Source organism: Gopherus evgoodei, chromosome 3 (genome assembly GCF_007399415.2).
Source record: "Gopherus evgoodei ecotype Sinaloan lineage chromosome 3, rGopEvg1_v1.p, whole genome shotgun sequence".
NCBI classification, from domain to species: Eukaryota; Metazoa; Chordata; order Testudines; family Testudinidae; genus Gopherus; species Gopherus evgoodei.
Genome location: NC_044324.1, coordinates 123,489,676 through 123,513,151, shown reverse-complemented (window position 1 = coordinate 123,513,151; position 23,476 = coordinate 123,489,676). Strand labels below are relative to the sequence as shown.

Below are 23,476 nucleotides of genomic sequence, written 5' to 3'. Positions count from 1 at the left end.
ATACATTTTACAGAACAATGGGTATACTCTTTCACGGTGAACAACACTATTCACATTACATTATACATGTGATTTCAGTACAAGGTCGCATTTTGCATCTTAATATTGAGTGCCTGCGGCTTTGGTGTTAGAGATCACAGACGCAGGGCTGGGCAACAGAATTTGGCTTGCATGCGGCCATGATAAGCCATTGTCTTTCAGCTTCTGCAACCTTCATAAAAGTGGTGCTCTCTTTTCCCATACCAAGCAAAGCCCGTTGAGTGCTCTGGTTTTCATGTTAACATGCAGCAGCAGAAACCAAACTAACTCTCCCCCATCCAATTCTCTGGGATGATCATTTTACGCCCCCCCCCCTCCACCGCATGGCTTGTATCAGGGAAAATCCCTGCAAGTCAAACGTGAAAAGCTCAGCACCAATGCCCCCACCCTCACCCCTACTGCTTGGCTAACTACGGGGAGGATTTCTTTTCAGCCACAGGCAAACAGCCCAGTAGGAACAGCCACCTATGAATGTCCCTCTTAATTAAATTCCCGTATTTCAACCAGGTTGCCATGAATGATATCACTCTTCTGAGGATAACACAGCAAAATAAAGAACGGATGTTGCTTGAATGCCAGCCAACACCGGGACCATATACGGCCATGCTTTGTTATGCAATGATACCAGATTACTTGCTACTAGCATGGCGTGGTCAAGTGTCCTACCATGGAGGAAGAAATAAGGCTGCACTGCCCAGAAACCTTCTGCAAAGGCTTTTGGAGTACCTCCAGGAGAGCTTCATGGAGATGTCCCTGGAGGATTTCCGCTCCATCCCCAGACATGTTAACAGACTTTTCCAGTAGCAGTACTGGCCGCGAATGCATCCCAAGTCCTCAGGGCAAATTAATCATTAAAAATGCATGCTTTTAAACCATGTTTTATATTTACAAAGCTACACTCACCAGAGGTCCCTTCTCCAGGTTCATGGTCCGGGATTCCGCCTTGGGAGGGTTGGGAGGCTATTTCAGTCAGGCTGAGAAAAAGATCCTGGCTGTTGGGAAGAACGGTGTGCTGTGTGCTCTCCTCAACCACCACCTCCTCTTCCTCCTCCTCCTCTTCCCGTCCGCAAAATCCTTAGGCATGGTGATGGAGAGTACCCCATCATCAGAGTCCACGGACAGGGATGGGGTAGTCGTGGCAGCTCACCCCTCCCCTGAATTGCTTGCAGCTCAGCGTAGAAGCAGCATGTCTGCGGCTCTGTCCTGTTAGTGTTAGTCTGATTCTTTGGCTTTCTGGTAGGCTTGTCTGAGCTCCTTAACTTTCACACGGAACTGCAGTGAGTCCCTATTGTGGCCTCTCTCCATCATGCCGTTGGAGATTTTTTCAAATGTTTTGGCATTTCGTCTTTTGGAACATAGTTCTGCTAGCATGGAATCATCTCCCCATACAGCAATCAGACCAAGTATCTCCCATGCAGTCCATGCTGGAGCTCTTTTTCGATTCTCGGACTGCATGGTCACCTGTGCTGATGAGTTCTGCATGGTCACCTGTGCTGATCAGCTCTCCACGCTGGGCAAATAGGAAATGAAATTCAAAAGTTTGCAGGGCTTTTCCTGTCTACCTGGCCAGTGCATCAGAGTTCAGATTGCTGTCCAGAGCGGTCACAATGGTGCACTGTGGGATAGCTCCCGGAGACCAATACTGTCAAATTGCATCCACGCTAACCCTAATTCAAACCGGCAATGTCGATTTCAGCGCTACTCCCCTCTTCGGGGAGGAGTACAGAAATTGATTTTAAGAGCCCTTTATGTCGAAGTAAATGGTTTTTTTGTGTGAACAGGTACAAGGTTAATTCGATTTAACGCTGCTAAATTCAACCTAAACTCTTAGTGTAGACCAGGCCTTAAAAAAAGATTGAGTGCATATGTACACTAAGTACCTTCACCGGGAGAAAATACTGGGCACTAAAAGTCTCTTTAATTTAACAGAGAAAGACTTAACAAGAACCACTGGCTGGAAGTTGAAGCCAGACAAATTCAAATTAGAAATTAGGCACCACTCTTACCAGCGATGATGATTAATCATTAGATTCCCCACCTTTTGAGATCTTCAAACCAAGACTGGATGATGCCTTTTATTGAAGATGTGCTTTAGTCAAACACAATTATTGGGCTCAATATATGGGTAACTTGATGAAATGTAATGGTCTGTAATAGAACGGTGTGGCTCGGAGTGAAAATTTGGGTGGGTTCCAACTTTTGGTAGATGGGCAATGATCAAAGTGCTCTGCTCATTTCAGAAGGATTCACTTCACAATGCTCAGTCCGTAATGCAGCCTGCCTGCTCCTCACTCCACTCAGCAGCAAAGCCAAGCGCACCAGTACATCGGCAGTCACACTCAGTCAGTGAGCAGTACATTTTGGCAGGGCAGGGGATCACAGGCTGCGGATGCTGGAGCTCACTTTGGAGCTAACTCCAGCCTGGATAATGCTGCCTTTGCATTTGTGGGCAGCTCTATCCAGGCTTGTTGCAATGCTGGGGGGCTCACCCTAAGTGTGGTGATGGGGTTCCATGGGGAGGGCAGCCTGCTTCCAAAGGCTGGCAGGGGCAATCTGGATGGTCCTGAAGGCAGTGCAGACTGAAGTGCCAGGGTATCCCTTAGCCAGCCCGTGCTAGCATCCTTGCCCCAGCACACAGCTCCTAGAAAGGACAGGGCTATGTTTTGCCCGCCTCATCCCTTGGGTCCTCAGCAGTGACAGCACTCATTCTTTGCCATCTTTTCTCCTGAATCCCTCCCACTTCCCCAGTCCCTATGCCCCCAGCTTGCCAGATCCCAGACCCCCAGCTCCTCTGACATCCCTCTGGCCTCTGATCCCGCTTCCTCTCTCTCCCCCGCCACTTGTTGCTGGAGGTGAAAGTAGTAGCGACAGAACACAAATAGGCTTCAACTGATCTCTACCACACAGCTGACCAGGGTGCCGAGCAGCCTCCCTCTTACTTCTCACTGGGATAAAGGGGTTTCTCCAGAGTGGAATGTCAGAGCCTGAGATCTGCCAGTGAAGTGCTAAGCCTGGGCAATAGGACCTGCTGTAGTTGGGAGAAGCCCTCCCCTCCCCATGGAATGGCAGCACCAGGGCCTCTGATTGCTCCAGGCAGCATCCCCTCTCTCTGCAAACCATCTTATCACTGCACTCCAGCTCCTTCCACCATGTGGTGGCAGCAGATGCTGCTGCTCTCCCTGTAGCTCCTGGCCCTGCTCCTGATTTAAACAGTAGTTACATAGTATGTAGGGATCTTATAAGGCACATAAGTGACTGGTCTTTATATTTGTGATGGCAGTTTTGCTTACTTTGGGTTTATACTTTCTCAGTAAGAATTGATATTGAAATTAAAATAGGCATTAATGGTTTAGATTTCTAGTCTTAGTTACAGTGATTATGTGCAGCACTATATCGAGTAGTGAAGCAGCGTGAGAGTTTTCTCCACTTTCCCTAGCTGTAATCTTTATCAATCTGTAGATTTTCAACATTTTCAGGGTGTGAAGTACCAAATATTATACTCTGATTCTAATCATTTTTTTTTAACCATTATTTGTATATTTGGTATGTTACCGAAAAGGTATTAAATGTGCACTATAAATGGTACATTATAATAAAGAAGTGTTCCAGGTTGGACTGTTCATTCAAAATGGTACTCATTAGCTAAATCTGTCTCTACAGAACAGCCCAGCCTGCACTTTCTAAGCCATATGGTTCCCCTAGTTTGACGTGACATTGTAAAAACTCTGCAATCTCCAAGAAAGCAAAAGTGAGAGAGTCAAAATATGCTGGGAAAACTAACTCCGCTCTGCCTCAGTTTGAAAACGCATGATCAATACCTAACAGACCAATACAGAGGATTGTGGGGAGGGTTCCTTAGCAAGATGCAAGAGCTGTTCCCTGATAGAAGTCAATTCCTTTTCCTGGGAAGCATCAAGAATTCCCATCAGGGTGGTGGTCTTAGCCCTTCTCCAGTCATCTGCATTTCACATCAGTCTCAGGCCATGTCTACATCTACAATTTTGCAGCGCTGGTTGTTACAGCTGTATTAGTACAGCTGTATAGGGCCAGCGCTGCAGAGTGGCCACACTTACAGCAACCAGCGCTGCAAGTGGTGTTAGATGTGGCCACACTGCAGCGCTGTTGGGCGGCTTCAAGGGGGGTTCGGGGAACGCGAGAGCAAACCGGGAAAGGAGACCAGCTTCGCCGCAGTTTGCTCTCGCGTTCCCCGAACCACCCTGCAAACCTCAGGGAAGGAGATCTGCTTGCTCGGGGGTTCGGGGAACGAGAGAGCAAGCTGGGGAAGGAGACCAGCTTCGCCGCGGTTTGCTCTCGCGTTCCCCGAACCACCCTGCAAACCGTAGGGAAGGAGACCTGCTTGTTCGGGGAACGCGAGAGCAAACCGGGAAAGGAGACCAGCTTCGCCGCGGTTTGCTCTCGCGTTCCCCGAACCACCCTGCAAACCGTAGGGAAGGAGACCTGCTTGTTCGGGGAACGCGAGAGCAAACCGGGAAAGGAGACCAGCTTCGCCGCGGTTTGCTCTCGCGTTCCCCGAACCCCCCTGCAAACCGCAGGGAAGGAGACCTGCTTGCTCGGGGGTTCGGGGAACGAGAGAGCAAACCGGGAAAGGAGACCAGCTTCGCCGCGGTTTGCTCTCGCGTTCCCCGAACCCCCCTGCAAACCGCAGGGAAAGAGACCTGCTTGCTCGGGGGTTCGGGGAACGAGAGAGCAAACCGGGAAAGGAGACCAGCTTCGCCGCGGTTTGCTCTCGCGTTCCCCGAACCACCCTGCAAACCGTAGGGAAGGAGACCTGCTTGTTCGGGGAACGCGATAGCAAACCGGGGAAGGAGACCAGCTTCGCCGCGGTTTGCTCTCGCGTTCCCGGAACCACCCAGCAAACCTCAGGGAAGGAGACCTGCTTGCTCCGGGTTCGGGGAACGCGAGAGCAAGCCGGGGAAGGAGACCAGCTTGATTACCAGAGGCTTCCTCAGGTATGCTGGGATACCTGCTTATTCCACGGAGGTCAAGAAAAGCGCTGGTAAGTGTCTATACTTGATTACCAGCGCTGGATCACCAGCGCTGGATCCTCTACACCCGAGACAAAACGGGAGTATGGCCAGCGCTGCAAACAGGGAGTTGCAGCGCTGGTGGTGCCCTGCAGATGTGTACACCTCCTAAGTTGCAGTGCTGTAACTCCCTCACCAGCGCTGCAACTTTCTGATGTAGACAAGCCCCATGGGAGGTATCTTATACCTTTGTAACCTTCCCTCTAGCAAAGACTTCTTTCTAAGTCTGCCTTACTCCGTGGCCTCCTGATTTCTAGGAGATGGGTGACAGTGAGGAGTAAGTTGTCTCTACTACTCTATTATCGAGCTTCCAGGCTGCTGTTAGAGAAAGAGGAATCTCTACTTCTCAACCCAGATGCAGGGTTTATGGTTTGCTGCTGGGGTTTTTTTCTTTAAGGGGGTGGGGTTTCATCCCCTGTAAATAGTTGCACTTAGAGGTACTTTCAGTGACTCTTATTTATCATACAATGCACTTGGAAGGAAGGCTAACACACAGGCCTGCTAGCCAGGAGATTGAGATTCTTTTCTCTGTTCTACCACCACCTTTCTGTTTGCATTCCTCTGCTGCCTCTCAGAATCTTTCCAATCAACAATGGGTGAAATTGACTTAATTTTGGTCAGTTTCATGGTTCTGAAATGAAAAACACAACCTGTGTTTTTGCCCTTTTCATTCTGCTGCTGCTTGTATAATCTCTCAGTACTCGAGTTGTCTCAATACTCAGGAAGAAAGCATTGCACACCTCTTTACATTGGGTGGTTACCTTCAGAACCAGAAGGGCTACATTTTTTTTTAATTAAAAAAGATATTTTGCAGAAATTACAGTCTCAAGTTTGAAAGGGACTTAAGTGCATACTTGACTTTAAACACATGACCAGGCCATTGACTCCCATGCTGAAAGTTAGGCATGTGTTTAAGTACCTTACTGACGCAGGTCCAATAATTTAAGACACCCTCCCTTTCTTCCATTTGCCAGTGACAGCTTCCCAGAACACTGTCAAGGAAGCTTAAATCATGCTTTATATATGGCTGTTTTTAAGTTGCAAAGTGTATTAGAACTGTAAATTATTTAAATTATGTAATGACTTTTTTTGGCTTTGTTTTAATGGTTACAGTTAATTTTCTCCCTTGCCTTGATATTGTTTCCCTGACTTCAGCTACCGGATAAACAATCCAGACATTGGGATTTGAGTTAGACGGTGGCATAAAGCAAATTTTATATGTATTATATTTGAGAAATTAACTGAGATTTAAACAAGAAAATGTTTGCATCCTTGATGTATTTTGGTCCTTTGATCTGATAAGATATTGGGAAAGTATTTTACATGGCAGCTACAAACATGTTCCTTCAAAGTTCCTGCACTATCTTCTAACAATCCTGACCTGAAACATTCTCATACCCTGAGGCAAGGTTTTAGACATTTTTTAATTGAACACTAGCTGTTTCCGTCCATGCTGTGGTGTGCTAAGAAAAAAATAGGGGGCCCCGTCCAGGTTTCTGCCCCAGGCTGGAAGAAATTAAGGTCAGCGGTTTTTAAACTGAAAGATGAACATTTTTTGTTTGAAGGTTTTCTCTCTTTTAGAGGATAGTAACTAACAACATGAAAATCTAGGAATGATGAGTAGGCAGTAATGTGCATGGTACAGATGACAGAAGAACACGTCTATATAAACAGACTACAGGGGATTCACATTTAACTCCTCCCTTCCCCCAGCTTGGATTTAGTCACCTTTTAAAACTAGAAACCTATTTAATGCCTGGACTTTAAAGATATGTAAAGGAAGTGTGATCCCATAATGCTAATAGGACCAAGAATTATGAATTAGAGAAAAGCATTTTGCTTAGTAAAGTGAAAATCATTCCCATGGTTCTGTGTGCTTTATCCCCACTGAAAGAAAAGACCCTGTTTGTCCTCCTTTGTTTATTTACAATTTCCTTCACACTCCAGCCTTTATACAGATATCAAGAATATCCAGAGTTGTTATAACCAAAGATGACAACTTTGTAAGCGCTATTAACTTTATGCTTCAGAGTTTCAGCTAATCTCTAACTACCAAAGATCAGGATGCTATATGTAGGAGATAAGTTATCCCACATCTGTTTACCATGGGGTTCTCACATGGGCCTCAAATATCTGGCACTGGCTGTCAAAAACATGATACTGGACTAGATGGACCTTGGGTCTGGCCCAATATGGCAAATCCTATGTTCCTATTAACATATTTCAAATAATTTTCAGTTCCACAGCAGCAGAACTGGCCCCACAGATAATTTCTACAGCATATGGACCTCCCCTCAGTGGCCTAAGGCTGGTGGAACCACCTTATGCCCTCATGTCTCGCAGTACTTGGGGATGATACATACCTTGTGAGTGGGATGAGGAGTGGTCAGAGCACGCTGTGATCAAGCTATTCTGGAGTGCTCCAATGGCCCAGAAGGGGTGATATAGGATGCCATAAGCTAGAGCAGCTCCTAGGGTACTCTCAGTGACTCCAATTTTGCAGATAAATACAGTTAAAGGATGGCTAAGACACAGGCCTGGATATCAGAAAATCTGGGTTCTCTTCCCACTTCTTCTACAGGCTTCCTGTGTGACTTTGGGCAAGTTTCTTAATCTCTGTTTGCCTCTCTAAAATGGGAATGCACTTACCTACTTCACTGGGAGTTGTAAAGTCTAATTCACAGATTCCAGTTTAAAGCCCAAAGGGACCATCAGATCATGTATTCTGACCTCCTGTACATCACCGCAGGGCACAGCCATGGGTGGGGCTGGATGAACCACAATTCACCCAGTTAGCACCCAGGCCCACACACATCGCAGCCTGTGTGACTGTAGAAACTAGCCAGCAAGTGGCTGAGCTCGTTGGCTGGCACAGCGATCTGCCAGGCATAGCTGCACCCTGGGTCCAGTTGCCTTTGGCACTTTGGATAAAAGGAAACCTACATGTTTCAGTTTTACAGTAGTAGCAGCAACATAAAATTATCCTGGAAGAATTGAAAAGAAAAACATGGAGAACAAATTAATTTAACGTGAATACAATACAAGAAGCACTTATCTGTGTGGAGAGGATGTACCACACTGTTCAGAGCAGATGAGCTGTGGGGGGTGGGGGAAGAATAGTCACTTGGATCATCTCCCATTCCTGCCCCCCTCATATAGTACTTTGTACTGTCTTTGAAATATCCTTCACTGAAAGTCTGCATAATCACAACCAGGTTCCCTTCACTGTTCCTCAGGTATCCTACTTGCCTGCTCTTGTATTTTGGTAGAGAGAGCCGAATAAAGAAGCAGGTGTGCATTGTGGGAAATGTCTTATTTAAAAAGAAATTTTTTTTTTTAAAAAGAATCCAATGTGGAATAAAATACTTAGAATAAAAGAATCATTTTTAAGTCTTAGGATATTGAGACATCAAAAATGCAATAGTGGTGGTGCATGGGAACTTTCAAACATTGCAAACTCATTTTTATTTCTTAAAAGTTCATATAAAAATCTGGCTCAATATTTCATACTGTGTCTTATACCCATGTCTACAGCCATAAATTCCAAGCAGGAATGCTATTTCACAAACTACACATCAGGAATCTGGAACCTTAGAGGGCGCTGCAACCAAGCTAAATGTAGGTTGCTTGAGCTGTGAGGTGGCCCCTGGGGAATCCCCAAATATTTTTCCCTAAGCCCCACCTTCCAATCCCCTCAAAATATTGCGCCTGAAACCCTCAAGATGCCCTCTGCCCTCTAGCTCTGTGTCTTCCTCCTGCAATCCAAAAGCATCAAAAAGAGAGAGATCTGCCTTTTACAAACAAAAGGGTTCCTTAGCCTGACAGTCCGCAGCTGATAGCTGTACAGACTGTTGAAATTAAATCTACAGTTTCCAACCTACAGACCACTATGACAGATTCAGAGTGCACTATAAGCTCTGTCCGGACAGATGGGTGAAGCAGAACACTGAATTTCTGAAGTGGAAAAGGATTTCAAAGAGAACAAATTACAGGTTATGAAAAGCTATACAGTAACTCCTCTCTTAATGTTGTAGTTACGTTCCTGAAAAATGTGACTAAAAGAAACGATGTTAAGCGAATCCAATTTTCCCATAAGAATTAATGTAAATAGGGGAGTAGATTCCAGGGAAATTTTTTTTCACCAGACAAAAAACTATATTATATATAATATAATGTGCGTGTGTATACATATATACACACACACCCACACACCCCTCAACCCTGATATAACGCTGTCCTCGGGAGCCAAAAAAATCTTACCGCATTATAGGTGAAACAGCGTTATATCGAACTTGCTTTGATCCGCTGGAGCGCGCAGCCCCGCCCCCTCAAGCGCTGCTTTACCGTGTTAAATCCGAATTCATGTTATATCGGGGAAGAGGTTTATATATGTGTACACACACACACACACACACACACACACACAATAATTTTTAAACAAACAATTTAATACTGTATATAGCAATGATGACTGTGAAGCTTGGTTGAGGGGGTGAAGTAAGAGATATTTCCCAGGGAATGCCTCACTGCTAAATGATGAACTGGCATTTGACTGAGCCCTCAAGGGTTAACAAAGTGTTGTTACTGTAGCCACACACTCTACAAGGTAGCATGAATAGAGGGAGGGGAGACAACATGGCAGACAGAGACACACACCCTGTGTGTGGGAGAGAGAGAGATGCGCATTGACCCTTTAAGTATGCTGACACCACTCTACTGCATACATTGCCTTTAAAAAGATCAGGAAGTTGAGACAGCAGCTGCGGCCAGCAAGCTCTCTCCTCCTGAGCCCCGTCCTGTCCCCACCCTGCTCTATATGGAGATGGAGTAGGGGGGAGGGGGACACCCTGATATTGGTCCCCTCTTCCCCGTCCCCTGAACAACAAGCAGGAGTCTTGGGGAGCAGCTCCAAGGCAGAGGGCAGGAGCAGCACATGGCAATGCGGGGAGGGACAGCTGCAACTGTTACCCTGCTGGGCAGCTGCTGCACAGGGAACTTAGGGGAGAGGGAGCTGATAGGGGGGCTGCTGGTCCACCCTGGTTGAAGCCCCCACCAGCTAGCTGCAATGGGCTACTCTTCCTGCAAGCAGTAGACAAAGCAGGCAGCTGACAAACGATGTTAGAAGGGAGCACTGCACAACTTTAAACGAGCATGTTCCCTAACTGATCAGTGATGTAACAACGAAACAACGTTAATCGGGATGACTTCAAGTGAGGAATTACTGTAATGATATCAAGACGATTAACACCAAGCTAATTGATCTAGAAAGCCGCTCACAATGAAATAATATCAAGATTGTGGGTGTCCCTGAGGGAAGAGAGAAAGGTAAACCCTCTAAATTTGTCCCTAACCTAGTAATTAAGCTATTGGATCTGCCAGTAGATTTTTGTTTCGATACAGAATGAAAACACTAGGCTCTTGCCCCCCAGCCAGCTGCAGGAGATCAGCCTAGAACATTGTTTCTCAAAGGTGGCCACCGTGGCACATGCGGCCTTTCTTTCTTTTCTTGCAGCCACAGCCTCCTGGGTGGTGATAGGGGAGTGGAGGAGCAGCAAGGAGGGGTTGGTCCCTGCCCCCCTCTTGAGCCACAAATGCAGGAGGCGGTGGGGCTCAGGCTTCCGGCTTCAGCCCTGGTGTGGTGGGAGCCAGGCTCTGGCAAGGAGCTCTGACCGTGGGGCTTTGAGCTCTGGCTGCACAGCAGTGGGCTCCATCCTCTGACCACTGGGCTTCAGGCTCACCCCCTTCCCATCGCTGCCACCCTTGGCCCTTCACCCAACCATCCGATCACCCCGGCCCCCACTGCCTCCCTATCCACCTCTCCATCCAGTGCTTAATTAGTCCCTCAGCTTGCTAAGGCTGAGTAAGTCTGCTATGAAAAGGGATATTTGCATGTTTGTTAATATCACTTTTCACTGCCTCCCAGCTAGCTAACAAGTCTCTGCTGTGAAAAGTGATATTAAACATACAAATATCACTTTTCACAGAAGCAGACTTACCAGCTAGCAAGTCTAAAAAAACCACCCTGCAACCAAAAAAGCAAAAGAAACAACAACAACAACAAAATGACAAGAACATGCAAAGCACCTTATTTGTGTTTCTATTTTGTTTAGGTCCAGTAAAGAATGGAAACAACTGTATGTTGTTACTGTTGAGACTGCAAAAACACCCCTACATAAATAAATTACTGTGATTGGGCATGTATATGTGCATATGTATTCATTTTTCCTAAAGTTAATTAAGTATTTTAGGAAAAATTGTCAAAGAGTCCCTAGCAAGAGTTGGTGGCCGCAGTCTAAGGTGACCAAAATTCTGTTGCGATAACCCCTGGCCTAGAGCACTGATCATGAAGTTCCTGAAATTTACCACTAAGGAACTTATATTGCAGAAATCTAGAGTGGGGGGGGAAAGGAGCTGTTATGTGTAGAACCAGCAATTAAAATACTGCTCTATGTCCATGATGTGATTGCAACAAGGACAGCTTTTAACCATTCAAAACAATTGGCCAGGAAAATAAACTAGAAGTATTTTATTAAATACCTTGCAATGCTCCACATTAAGAATGGCAAGAAGGGAGTACCATTTTGTTCCCCTCAAGAGGCAGAAAAATACTTCAAAAATCTGCAAGAGGAGACATCTATGGAATAATCCAACTATATGGAATTGCTCTCTGAGATCTGATATGGCTACTCTAAACAAGTTGATGGCACTAGCTGATACTGATACATGTTCCTTTTCTCTCTCCCTCTGTCATCGGGGTTAAAGAGTTATCAATTTATTTCTTATTGCCTTAGATCATGGGATTGGTGCACCAATGTACAAACTATCATTTGATTACTAAATGTATGCATGTGTGTGTATATATATATATATTATTGCTTTATTAGACGATGCTTCCTTATGGCCTTGTATGTCAAGTTTCTATTGGCAATAGATGATTTACTATACTTGTAATGTCTGGGGCCCTAGGCGCTTTGTGCATCTCCAAGTCTCACCTGAGACAGCCACCCCTTTGGGTGTCAAGTGTGTATTTTTGGGACTGTTTAGTCTTTCTAATTGTACGATATTAATCTCTAATATATGTATTTCTCTCTCCACTATCTTTTCTGTTTCATTTTTTCACTTATTTAATTCCTCTTTCTGCCTCACCTCCCCTACCTCCTCTCTCCCTCCCCACCCAGTTATCCTCCTATGCTAGGAATTTCCTTTTCACTCCTGTAATATATATACTGGGAAGCAACACCCTACCCCTGGATTATATAACTTTTCCTGCTAAGATATGCGAGAACTGTATGCTGCTCAGGAAAATTTGCAGTTTCTCATTTATTCACAAAGTGATTTTAATCCAGTATATTTTAACAATGGTGGCTTCGATAATTAAGTGTCTCATAAGAATAAGAACGGCCATACTGGGTCACTCCAAAGGTCCATCCAGCCCAGTATCCTGTCTACCGACAGTGACCAATGCCAGGTGTCCCAGAGAGTGAACCTGACAGGTAATGATCAAGTAATCTCTCTCCTGCCATCCATCTCCACCCTCTGACAAACAGAGGCTAGGGAATCAACTGAAAAACTGGCAGGAACTTCATTAATACATGATACAGTACATACATTTTTTTTTAAGCTGCAAATGTCATTAACTAAAATTACCTCGTGTAGTTAAAAGCATGCAGTGGCATGCAGGCTGATTAAAACAAACTGTATGAATATTCTGTAGCACAAGTCTTACCCTTTGACCCTATTTGTGTAGCTTCCAGCATCAAAAGAGATTTTTCTCACAGCAATGGCATACATTTGTTTGAAATTGAAGAGACGCTAAAAGTTATTTCTATTAACCCAATAAAAAGAAACAAGAAAGCCTTGTAATTGGGAAAGTGCCTTACCTTGAAAAGTTGAGGAAATGAACGTGTCTGGTGAATAAATAGGGCTGCTCTGCAGTGCTTATGTTTTTAATCAATTCCATCTAAAAAAAATTAAACAAGAATTTCAATTAAATCAAAATTATCAAATTAAACAAAGCTGTGTTTTTGGACAGAAATGGCAACACTCAAACACTACATAATCATTTAGTAGTTTAGACCTACTCCCAAAAAAGTCAGACTCGGACTGCAACTCTAGGGCTTGTTACCCATGTAAAAAGGCAGAGCATCATGAATCTAGAATCAATGTTACCATTGTATCATAGGAATCAGTGTGCTATACCATGAGTTTATACACTTCCAAAAGTTAATTTCTACTCTAGACAAAGGTACAACTAAAATCCTAATTCTAAACCTACCCAAATCTGGATCTGAATTTTGAAAGTGGCCTCTATTTTCAAAACGGATCTAAACTACTAACTATAATTCCAAAATATGAAGTGTTTGAAATCTGCATCAGAAAATGTGGATTGAGACTATTACTGTTTTTACATAACAACAGTTTCTATTATCACCAGATTACTGAATGGGTGGATGTCTGCTCATATATAGAAGCAGACATTTCCCATTTCTTCTTTTGTATAGCATATTTAAAATGTGAATATAATTCTACATTTGACAGAAATCTCTAAATGGCCTTTTGGCCTACTGCTTTCAAGACATTTTAGCAAGGCTTTTAGAATTAAGTTCATTTAATTTTGCATTATTAAAGATAATTAAAACTTTTTTCATGTAAAACAGCTGATGTGAAAATCTGAGTATTATATATATTATACTCAGTTTATATTAATAAATTCTCATGTGTGCAGACTTCTAGTTTTTACAGTGATCTGGAAAATGTCAAGGGCCTGAACATGTTAAATGAAATATGTGCAAAAAATTCCAAACATTCTTGTTACTCTGACTTCCTGATTTCTGCTCTCCTCTGATTTTCTAACTGGCAACATCAAAAACTACAAGGCTGTATTAGAGAATAAAAGACACTGAACATGACTGAATTTGAAGAACACAATAATTATAGTGGTAATTTTACAGACTGGGTAGTGGAAACTAATACACAACGTGGGAACAATCCATAAAGAAAAATAGCAATGGAAGATGAAGAATTGTTCTAAAGTTCTGCTCTAACTTTGTATAAATTCATATATTAAACACGAGAAATCAAAACTGAGAGGTCATAAATTTTGAAGACTTTTTCATAACATTGAGGGAAATAATTTTTCTTTAAAATTGTATGGCATCTTACTTGCCACATGCAAAAACAGACAAATCTAGCATCAAGCCTATCATTTAACAGATTTGAAACCAACAGAGTTCTAATGAGTAATCATGCTAAAAACCAACAGAGTATTACAGAGTTTAATATACCTATGGTCAAGAGACCATTTTCTTTTAAAGGGACATCATTCTCTGTTAAGTTATTTAGGACAGTTTGAAAATCCTATAGGAAGAATTTACAGGAAAATGCAAATCTATTGTATTTTTCCATAAAGCAATTCGACCACCCACCTTCTGAAAACAGCAAGGGAAAAAAGGGCATGCATCTTTCCTTCTCTTGCTTTGGGATGAGAATTTTGGAATGACACACCTACACAGAAGTATGCCAGGCTGGAGGAGGATACCTTACTGTGGAAAAATATCCACAGTAAGGTATCCTTTTTTTACTAACTGATCCCCACTTCTACTAACCCACTTTTACTAACTGATCCCCATTTTGATCTGGTGGTCCTTTGGCACTGGTTTTAATTTATAGATCACAGTCTATTGTTTCTTATTCATTATATTTTTCATAATCTATTTTAGGTTCTTCTAAGATGTCTATTGCAACTGGTTCCCAAGTGTCATGCTGATCCTTATATATTACATCTAGGAGTTAGAATAAAAGAAAATAAAAATCCCTGCCCTCACAACTGATGTTCCCCCAGATATGTATGATAAGCAATGACGCAGCCCTAAGGTTGTCTCATCTATCTTGTTAAGCATGGCCTTCTACTGTCATTGCTGCTCCACCATGTGAGAGATCAGGTCTACCTTTACTGGCTGCAGTCTACAGAGATTATAAACCCTATGGAAGGGAGAGAAAAAAGAGAGGGCTGAAAGGGAGAAAGATAAGAAAGGAGGAGAGATGCTAAGAAAAAGAAGGAGAGGGGGGAAATGCTCGCTAATATCCTAATCTCCTACCAATGAATTCTTAAAGGGCATCAAATAGCTCTAATAATAACAGGTAATTAATCCTGGAGGCAATTCTGATGAGTCAAGTGAAAATACAATGACTCACTTGTCTAAACATTTTATTAATTTTTCCCCTAATAAGCCACAAGCTAGAGATGCATTGCAATTGTCCAGTGTAATCATTCTTAGTAGCCTCTGGATTCCCTGACCCAAATATAAACAGATTTCTGTGCAGCTCCCCCAGCACAGTGTTCAGAGACTAGTAAAAATGCTGTGGCAAAGAATCCAGGCAAAATAACAGAGAGAACTTGACTGAGTCATTTTTGAAAGCACAGAACACTGACATTTTCCAACAAGAGTTACTATCTCCATCAAACAAATGTCAGCATGATACATCTGCTGGAAGGGTGGTGGCTGTATCTATAGAAGACTGTCATAATTTCATGACAATCATCATCCCATTCAGAGACTTACCTTGCTTTGAGAAAGAAAAGGAAAAGAGGTTGCAATGGTTAGATCTCAGGTGTCATCTTTTAAAAAAGAAAGCTAAACTAAACTAAATTACAAGATAAACGAAACAGCCAGAACTATATTAAAATACCAATATATCATTAAAAAATTAACTGTATTATTTCACCTGCATGAAAGAGTGGCACGCTGGAAGTCATTCACTACTGATCAATATTCACTTCACCGTATTATCCTAGTACTTAGAGTACTTGATGAAAAACATTAATTATGCATGCAACTCTCTCTTTAAAATATATTATATGACTGAGGTGAGGATGGTTGCACGCCCTATACCATATATTAATATAGATGTGTCTCTCTCTCACAAGCACAAGTTTGGTAACAACAACTTGATCCACATTTTTCCACCTCAGTAAAACTAGGTATCACCTAAATGCCAGTCAGGCTCATGGAAGTCTCAGGAATGGAATAGCAGAGAGCGCTATAGGTCAGCAATGAAGTGGATTTGGAGAGTTGCATGCTGATATTTGCACAGCACCTGACTGCAATGTGTCTTGTAGCAGCAGCTAATTAAAGTCAATCTCAATTTCTTGAGCTATAATAATATCCACTCACACCTGAAAACAGACACAGGATTTTGTTTTGAGTTAAAGCATATTCATATTTAGAGGCTTAAGCTACAATGGACTCATCAGCAGATGAGGATAAGCCTATAGTATGCATGAATAAGCAAGCGTGGTAAAAGACAGCAAGAAAGGGAAAGTAGAGCCAAACAGAAACAGTGCAGATTTCAATAAATGAGAAGGACATAGCAAGAAAAATCACAAAAGAGTCTAAGAGAAAAATTGTTACAGGAAAGAAGCATAAATGTGTGTGATGTTTTGGAACTCATATGACCTCATGATGCCTGTGGTCATTTTTTCCATGGGCTTCACTCCAATCCTCACTCTGAGCAAGATCTATAGGGCTGCCTTAGCATGGCAGAAAAGACAAGGCAGAAGATCAAGGAGAAGGTGATGCCAAATGGGGAAGAGAAAGGAGACACTGAGGAGGAAATGAAAGTGGGAGAGGGAAAGAGGGACAGACTTTGTGAAGAAAATGGAAAGAGAGTAGATACTAGTGCAAGCCATCACTGAGATTCTTCCCAGGCCAGCAACAGGTAGGAGGGAGAAACAGAGAATTGAAAGGAAAAAGTCTAGGAGGACATAGATGGAGGACACAGAAGGAAGGAGAAGAACAGTAGGACACAGATTCTTAGAGGGTATAAATATAGAATCATAGAATATCAAGGTTGGAAGGGACCCCTTGCTCAAAGCAGGACCAATCACCAGACAGATTTTTACCCCAATTCCCTAAATGCCCCCTCAAGGATTGAACTGACAACTCTGGGTTTAGCAGGCCAATGCTCAAACCACTGAGCTATCCCTCCCCACCCGTCCCTGCCATCAAAGGGCAGACTGGAGAAAGGGGAAGAATTAAGGGAGTGTGTTCACTGTCACAAAGGACCTGAGGGAGGGTTCTACTGTCTTTAGAGGGATTCATGTCCTCTCTCTGGATACTGCCGTGATATCTCCTGCCAGGGATTACTTTTAGCCTAGATAATGGAGATAGTTTTGAAGAGCAAACAGTTTCCTTTTGAAAAGCACTAGATTACACTAAATGGTGTATAGTATCCTAGGTTCCAGCTCACTCTTAACTTACTCCATTCAAACACAGGAGTGGAGGGAGAGGGAAGGAATGGGGAGTGGCAGGAAGTGACATCAAACCCCATGATGTCTCCAACAAATGCAGCCCTTGGCAGCACACCAGTGCTCAAGGTTGGTTGCTGTCCAAAAGTGAATACCTACTGGTACAATGAAGTGTACTTAAGAAAAAAAATACATAAGGCAGAAGTTACTCATAGGTATCTGGGCAATTAGCAAATAAAAGCAAGCCAGCCATAATAGCCTATCTACCCTACAAGAACAACTGTGCTAGCACAAGTTCTCTGCCCTGGTTAGTGATGTCTCTGTTATAAAACAATTTATTATCTGTATGAACAGAAAAACCTGGTTCTACATATCTATGAGAGAGCAGTGTTTGAGCCCATAGAACAGAGTTTTAGTCTAGGACCTGACTAGTTCCTCAACCCAATGAGCAAATCAGGACCTAAATAAAAACAATGTTTATTAACATGATTTCTTGAGTAGGTTCTCAACTTTAATGTTGCTGTAACAGTTTTCTGCACTGAATTTTAAACAGAACTATCAACTACTCAAGCCCAGATCCAGATGCATATGCAAACAGCAGTCCTGGAAGTCTCAAACTATTTTTAAAGGAAGGTTTATCTTAAACCCACCAAAGCAAGAACATCAGAATGAAGGGTAAAATTCAAAGTAGACTCTTCCTCCTCCTTACAGGGAAGTCTCAAATTACCATCCTCAACACAAGAAGATCTTCAGTCATGCTGTGAGAAAACCCATCAAGTCAGGATGGATCAGCATCATCATTGCTTGAATTCAGGCTGCTGCTACATTTTCAGCAAAAATCCACCAGATGGCATAGTGAAATGCTCACAAGAGAACGGGATGGGGCCCCTTTATACCCTTAAAAGGGTATATATAAATGTGGTGGAGGGCATCCAGCCATATCATTGATCAAAAACTAAAATAATTTGGACTTGAAGATAGAGGAAAATCGAGATGCAATATCAGTACTTATTAGCTCCCTTGCTCAGAACAATTGCCTTTTGTCTTTTTATTTATAAAAGGCATGTTTTGTTCCATGAGAAACAAAATCAGTAGATAACCCTGCCTGAAGAATTTGTTTGCTGTCCAAGTGGTTTTTTTAAACTGCTGTATTTCATCAGAAATGAATTCAAGTTCAAAATGTAAAAACACTGAGGCTGGCATGACTTTCCAGCGGCACAGTGGTGTCAGTTTACAATCTCCACTAATACTAATGCAAACACAGAAAGACACGCTTTCTTGCTCTCGCTCTCTCAGAACATTTTACCTTCTTACAGTTTTATTTTCAGTCTTTTAAAGAAGCATGCGAGGTCAAGTAGATACGGGTATCTCTAGGCATTGTTTATCACTTTCAATCAGTCTTCATTTTCATCTCTAAGATAGTGAGAATTCCTTCAAGAACTTCTTAAGTGTCCATACTGCTCTGAACATTTTTCCATGGCAGGGTTGTCTTTTATAAGCAGTTATTTTTTAAAATAAACTGACCTTTTATTAGTATTTTACAGTTCAAGTACATAAAAAGCTGACTATCCAAAACAAGGGGAGGGGGAATTATGTAATTTAATAGTCAGGGAAAATTGTTCTCATTGGACACCTGCAGTAGTAAATCAGTACACAAGTACAGTCTTGAATCAGAGTCCAAAAGGGCTAAACAAGAGATTCACTTAGGCATAGTGCCATCTACAGATGTAAAGAAAAGTTAATTAGATATTATTAGTATTACAAGAACCACACATCATATGTAGCTCCTGTAATACAATTTAAATTAGAACATCTGAACAATCAGTATGACCCTTCTTGGGGTATCCAGGCACCTCACCAACACTTGCCCCTAGGATGAGAAAGTCTTGCCTGTGCCCGCTGTGGTTCAGGTCCCTGATTCCACAGGCCACAGGGAACACTAGCACTAACTTCCAAGCCTCTGTGGGCATTGTGCTCTCTGTACAGGTCAGTGATAGACATATGAACCCCGAGTCCTCTGAACCTCCCTCTGGAGTGCCCAGCCCTTTCCACTGAACACCCTCAGAACTCTCATATTTGTTACTCCCACAGGAATGGTACATTCTAGCCTGCAAGACTCAACTCCAGATCACCACTCTATTTAACACACAGCACTTACATAGATAGGGAAAACAAGAATAAGTTTATCATCAAAGAACAGAGAGTCAAGTGATAGAGATTGAGAATACTGGAAACAAATGGTTACCAATAAAACAAATCATGACATATTTTCTAGAGACTAAGCTTAACTAACATGGCATTCCTCTATGCCCTAGCTTACCCCAGGTCATTTCTGCAGTGGTTATAGTTTGGCAGAGACATCTTCTCATAAGATTAAGCCCACCAGCAGCTCATTCTCACAGAAAGAAGGAATATGTGGAGGTTCATCTGCATCCCAGATATAATTTCAAAAGTTAATTGTCTTATCCCTAAATAGGATAACTCTTGCTTTTTTGTTTCTTCCTCCAGACCCTGCAATCTATGGATTCACATTTTGCTCAGACAGTAAATAGGCATTCACTGTGAACCATACAATACTCAATTTGCATGTGACCTGCCTGATTAAGGTAAGTGTCTCTTCTCCCCTGCCTGCCAGGAGTATATGGATCATCTTTTGATGACCTGTCTTAATTACAGACCTAGAGAACATAATTTTCAGCATACATTCATAACTCCTCACATGTTGTCCGTGTATACATCTTACAATGGTTATCATTAAGGCTACAAGTATGTCACAGAGTCGCGGAAGTCACGGATTCCGTAACCTCCGTGACACCAGGGTCCTCCCTAGCCCTTGCAGGCAGCGGGGGACCCCAGAGTTCCCAGTCACCATGGGCAGCAGGGGACCCCCTAACTCCTAGCCCTATGGTCAGGGGTCCCTTCCAGCTCCAAGACACTGCATGCAGTGGTGCGGGGTGCTGAATCCTCCTCCTTCCCCATTTTGTCAGGGATTATTTTAGTAAAAGTCAAGGACAGGTCACAGCTTCTGTGAATTTTTGTTTATTGCCTGTGACCTGTCCATGACTTTTACTAAAAATATCCATGACAAAATGGTAATCATATCTAAGGTATGACCAGTGTGACACAAGCTTCCAGTAAGAATCTTACATGACATTCTTTTGGTGAAACCATGGGATCCTGTCCCCACGTTCCCTCTGGGAGTTGCCATCAATAGGTCCTTGGGTCACAGACAGGTACAAACCCATCCATTTATTTCCACAACAGAGCTTGCTTAGAACCACTTAAGTGTTATCTGATCTCGCTCTAATTATCCACAGGCAGAGGACCGGATGGGCAAACTTCATGGGATGAGATGGGCTAAAGAAGGCAGTGAAGAAGACCCTACTAGAGACTGTCTTAAGTGTATGCAGTCACATAAGGTACCCAAAAGTGCTTAATTTTACTTGACTATAGTGAATTAAGTTAAGCACTTGGGTAAGTCTTTGCAGGATCAGGGCCTAAATATACAAGGCGGAGGAAGTAAATATGTTCTCCATTTTACAGATAGGGAACTGAAGCACAGAGATTAAGTAAATTGCCTGAAGTCACACAGGTAGCCTGTAGAACAGCCAGGATTTGAGTCCAGATCTCTTTAGTCCCTGCCCAGTACTTCACCACAAGACCATCCTTCCTTTTGCCACTAAACAGATTTAAGATTGGCACTACTACTATACTACATTAAAGACAGAAGAATTCTAGTCTGCACACCTTTCTCACAAATACAGAAAATATAGCAAACACATTGACTAACCCACTTTTCTAGGAGATCAAAGTGCCACTATTCAGCAAAATACAATGTATACATCAAAAGATATGTAACCATAAATTAGAATAAAAAGATACACAATGCATATCTGGGTACATCCACAACAGTTAAGCCTGAGCTCTGCAGCAACATGTCCACCACCATCTGTATTCCCTTAAATTCACAATCCAATAATCTGATAACTTTGTGGGTAGAGAAGATAATATATGGGTTTGTCCTCTGTAACTTGTTATTTGCTGCACAAGAAATAAATGCATAGTCTTCACTGGTATCTTCCAACATCTTGATAGGAGCATAGGCACCGACTCCAGAGCTGGAGTATTCAGGGGGAAAAACTGGTGGGTGCAAAGCTCCGCTTCCCTCCCCACCGCACCTCGCTGCCTCCTCCTCCCTGAGCACGCAGCATCCCCATTTCTCCGCCTATCTCCCAGCACTTGCTGCCACAAAACAGCTGTTTTGCGGAGTGACAAGCTCCAGGAGGGAGGAGAAGGAGTGGGAATGCGGCGCTCAGGGGAGGAGGGGGGAAGAGGCAAGGCTGGGGCAGGAATTTGGGGAAGGGGTTGGAATAGAGGCACGGAGTTGGGGCAAGGACTTTGGAGAAGGGGTTGGAATGGGAGTAGGGAAGCGGCAAGGAAGGGGAAGGGAAAGGGTGGAGTTGGGGTGGGGTCAGGGGCAGAGGTTGGTCGAGCACCCACTGGTGCCAGCAGAAGTCAGCGGCGCCTATGGATGGGAGTACAGTATGGAAGAAGATTATGTTAGTTGTAGTCTACTGTGTGTCAGCCTGAGACAAATATTGTCAGGAAAGGAAAATGACCCTCCATTTTCTTAGCAGGGAGATGTATCACAGTATCAAAGTGAAGCAGGTAACCAGGATGAAAGATAGGACTCTGCTATTAAGATTTTAGGAGAAATCTCCCAATCAATCAGTGATGAAAATCCCATGATAAACACACACAGCAAAAGTATACAGGAACAAATGGACAATTATTGGAGACGTTTCTTCCTAACCCCAAGTGGTTGGCTTACAAACTGTAGCACAATGGCTAATATTTTGTTTTTTCATACACAAGGAACAAGGGTATGTTATGAATCAGAATGATTTATTTTTAGTTTATGGGAAATAAACCAAAAATTCTGGATGTAAGGACAGGGTACAAGCAACAAAGAGCTCAGAGAAAGCATAGAAGCAATTAAGAAGCTTTCTGTTTAAAAGGATGAAGTAAAATGTCCAGTAATGGAAGGCTTCCACTGAAAATCTGAAGCATATGTTAAGGGGTCTGAACAGTATTCTTTTACAATTATTGAATACTGTGTGAAGAGCAAATGATATTTTCCTCTAATACTGGTAGGAAACGTGACTATGTTTAAAACCTTGTGTTGTCGCTTGCAGATGAGATGGTGTACAAGGACTTAAGAAGTGGTTAAAAAGTATGTCACAAAACCAAAAAACTTTCTAGGTGAAAGTTATAACTTTCATTTAAGAAACTGAATGGAAGGGGAAAAAACCCTCTGGATTTCCAGCTTGTTTATAATAGCTTTACACTGCTCATTTTCATGACATAAGGAACTATGAATTAAGGAACAAATTCTGATCACTATTCATACAAGGGAACTGACTTTGGGAGCAGCTCTGTGTAGTTTAAGGTTAGAGGCCCAAACCTCAAAAAAGGCATAGGCGCTTCTCATTGAAATCAAGGGGATTTAGGCATCTCTGAGGATCTGATCAGAGACAGCAAAGAAAAATGCTCATCAGACTGTGAAAACACCTTTGCCAGTGTGCCATGTTGCAGGAAAAAAGAACCAGTCTCCATGTAAAGACAGGTGATCGGGGTCACTTCATCTCAGAGGACATCGGTAAAGAGGTGAATCATTGTTTCCATTAAGGAAAGACATTGCACCAACTGTAACTATGGAAGTGGTCAACTACCCGCTTGTCCTTCTTCACCACAAGAACAAGGAGAGCCACATGTAAAGGGTGCCTTATGCACAGGCCTGGGAAGGCGGTGATGGTGGGAACAATACTAGTTCAGGAATTGCTACTTCTAATCTCTCCATTTTCTCCTCCATTGAAGGCTGCATATGTACATGAAACTGGGGGAATGATCTGGCCTCATAGGTTTTGATATAATATTTATTAATACTTAGTGACAAAGAATCTGTGATAACATTGTGACACAACACCTCATCCTTGTCATAGTACTATTATGATGATGTAATTATGCTGCATTTTGTACAATATGGTCATGTGAGGTGTCTTTGGAAAAGTTACAATTTGCTGAACATGATTATCTTATTTGTGTGCATGTATCATTTTTTTATCTGAAGTTATATTGACTATGT

General features: G+C 42.8%; 1 protein-coding gene across 1 annotated transcript in view; it reads right to left on the bottom strand.

Moving 5' to 3' along the window:
• UST (uronyl 2-sulfotransferase) overlaps window positions 1-23,476 on the bottom strand; it is a 303,668-nt gene that overhangs the window by 141,730 nt on the left and 138,462 nt on the right. Inside the window, exon 4 of the mRNA XM_030556533.1 lies at window positions 12,965-13,044. Coding sequence (XP_030412393.1) covers window positions 12,965-13,044 — 80 coding nt within the window. The remainder of the gene's footprint in view (window positions 1-12,964; window positions 13,045-23,476) is intronic.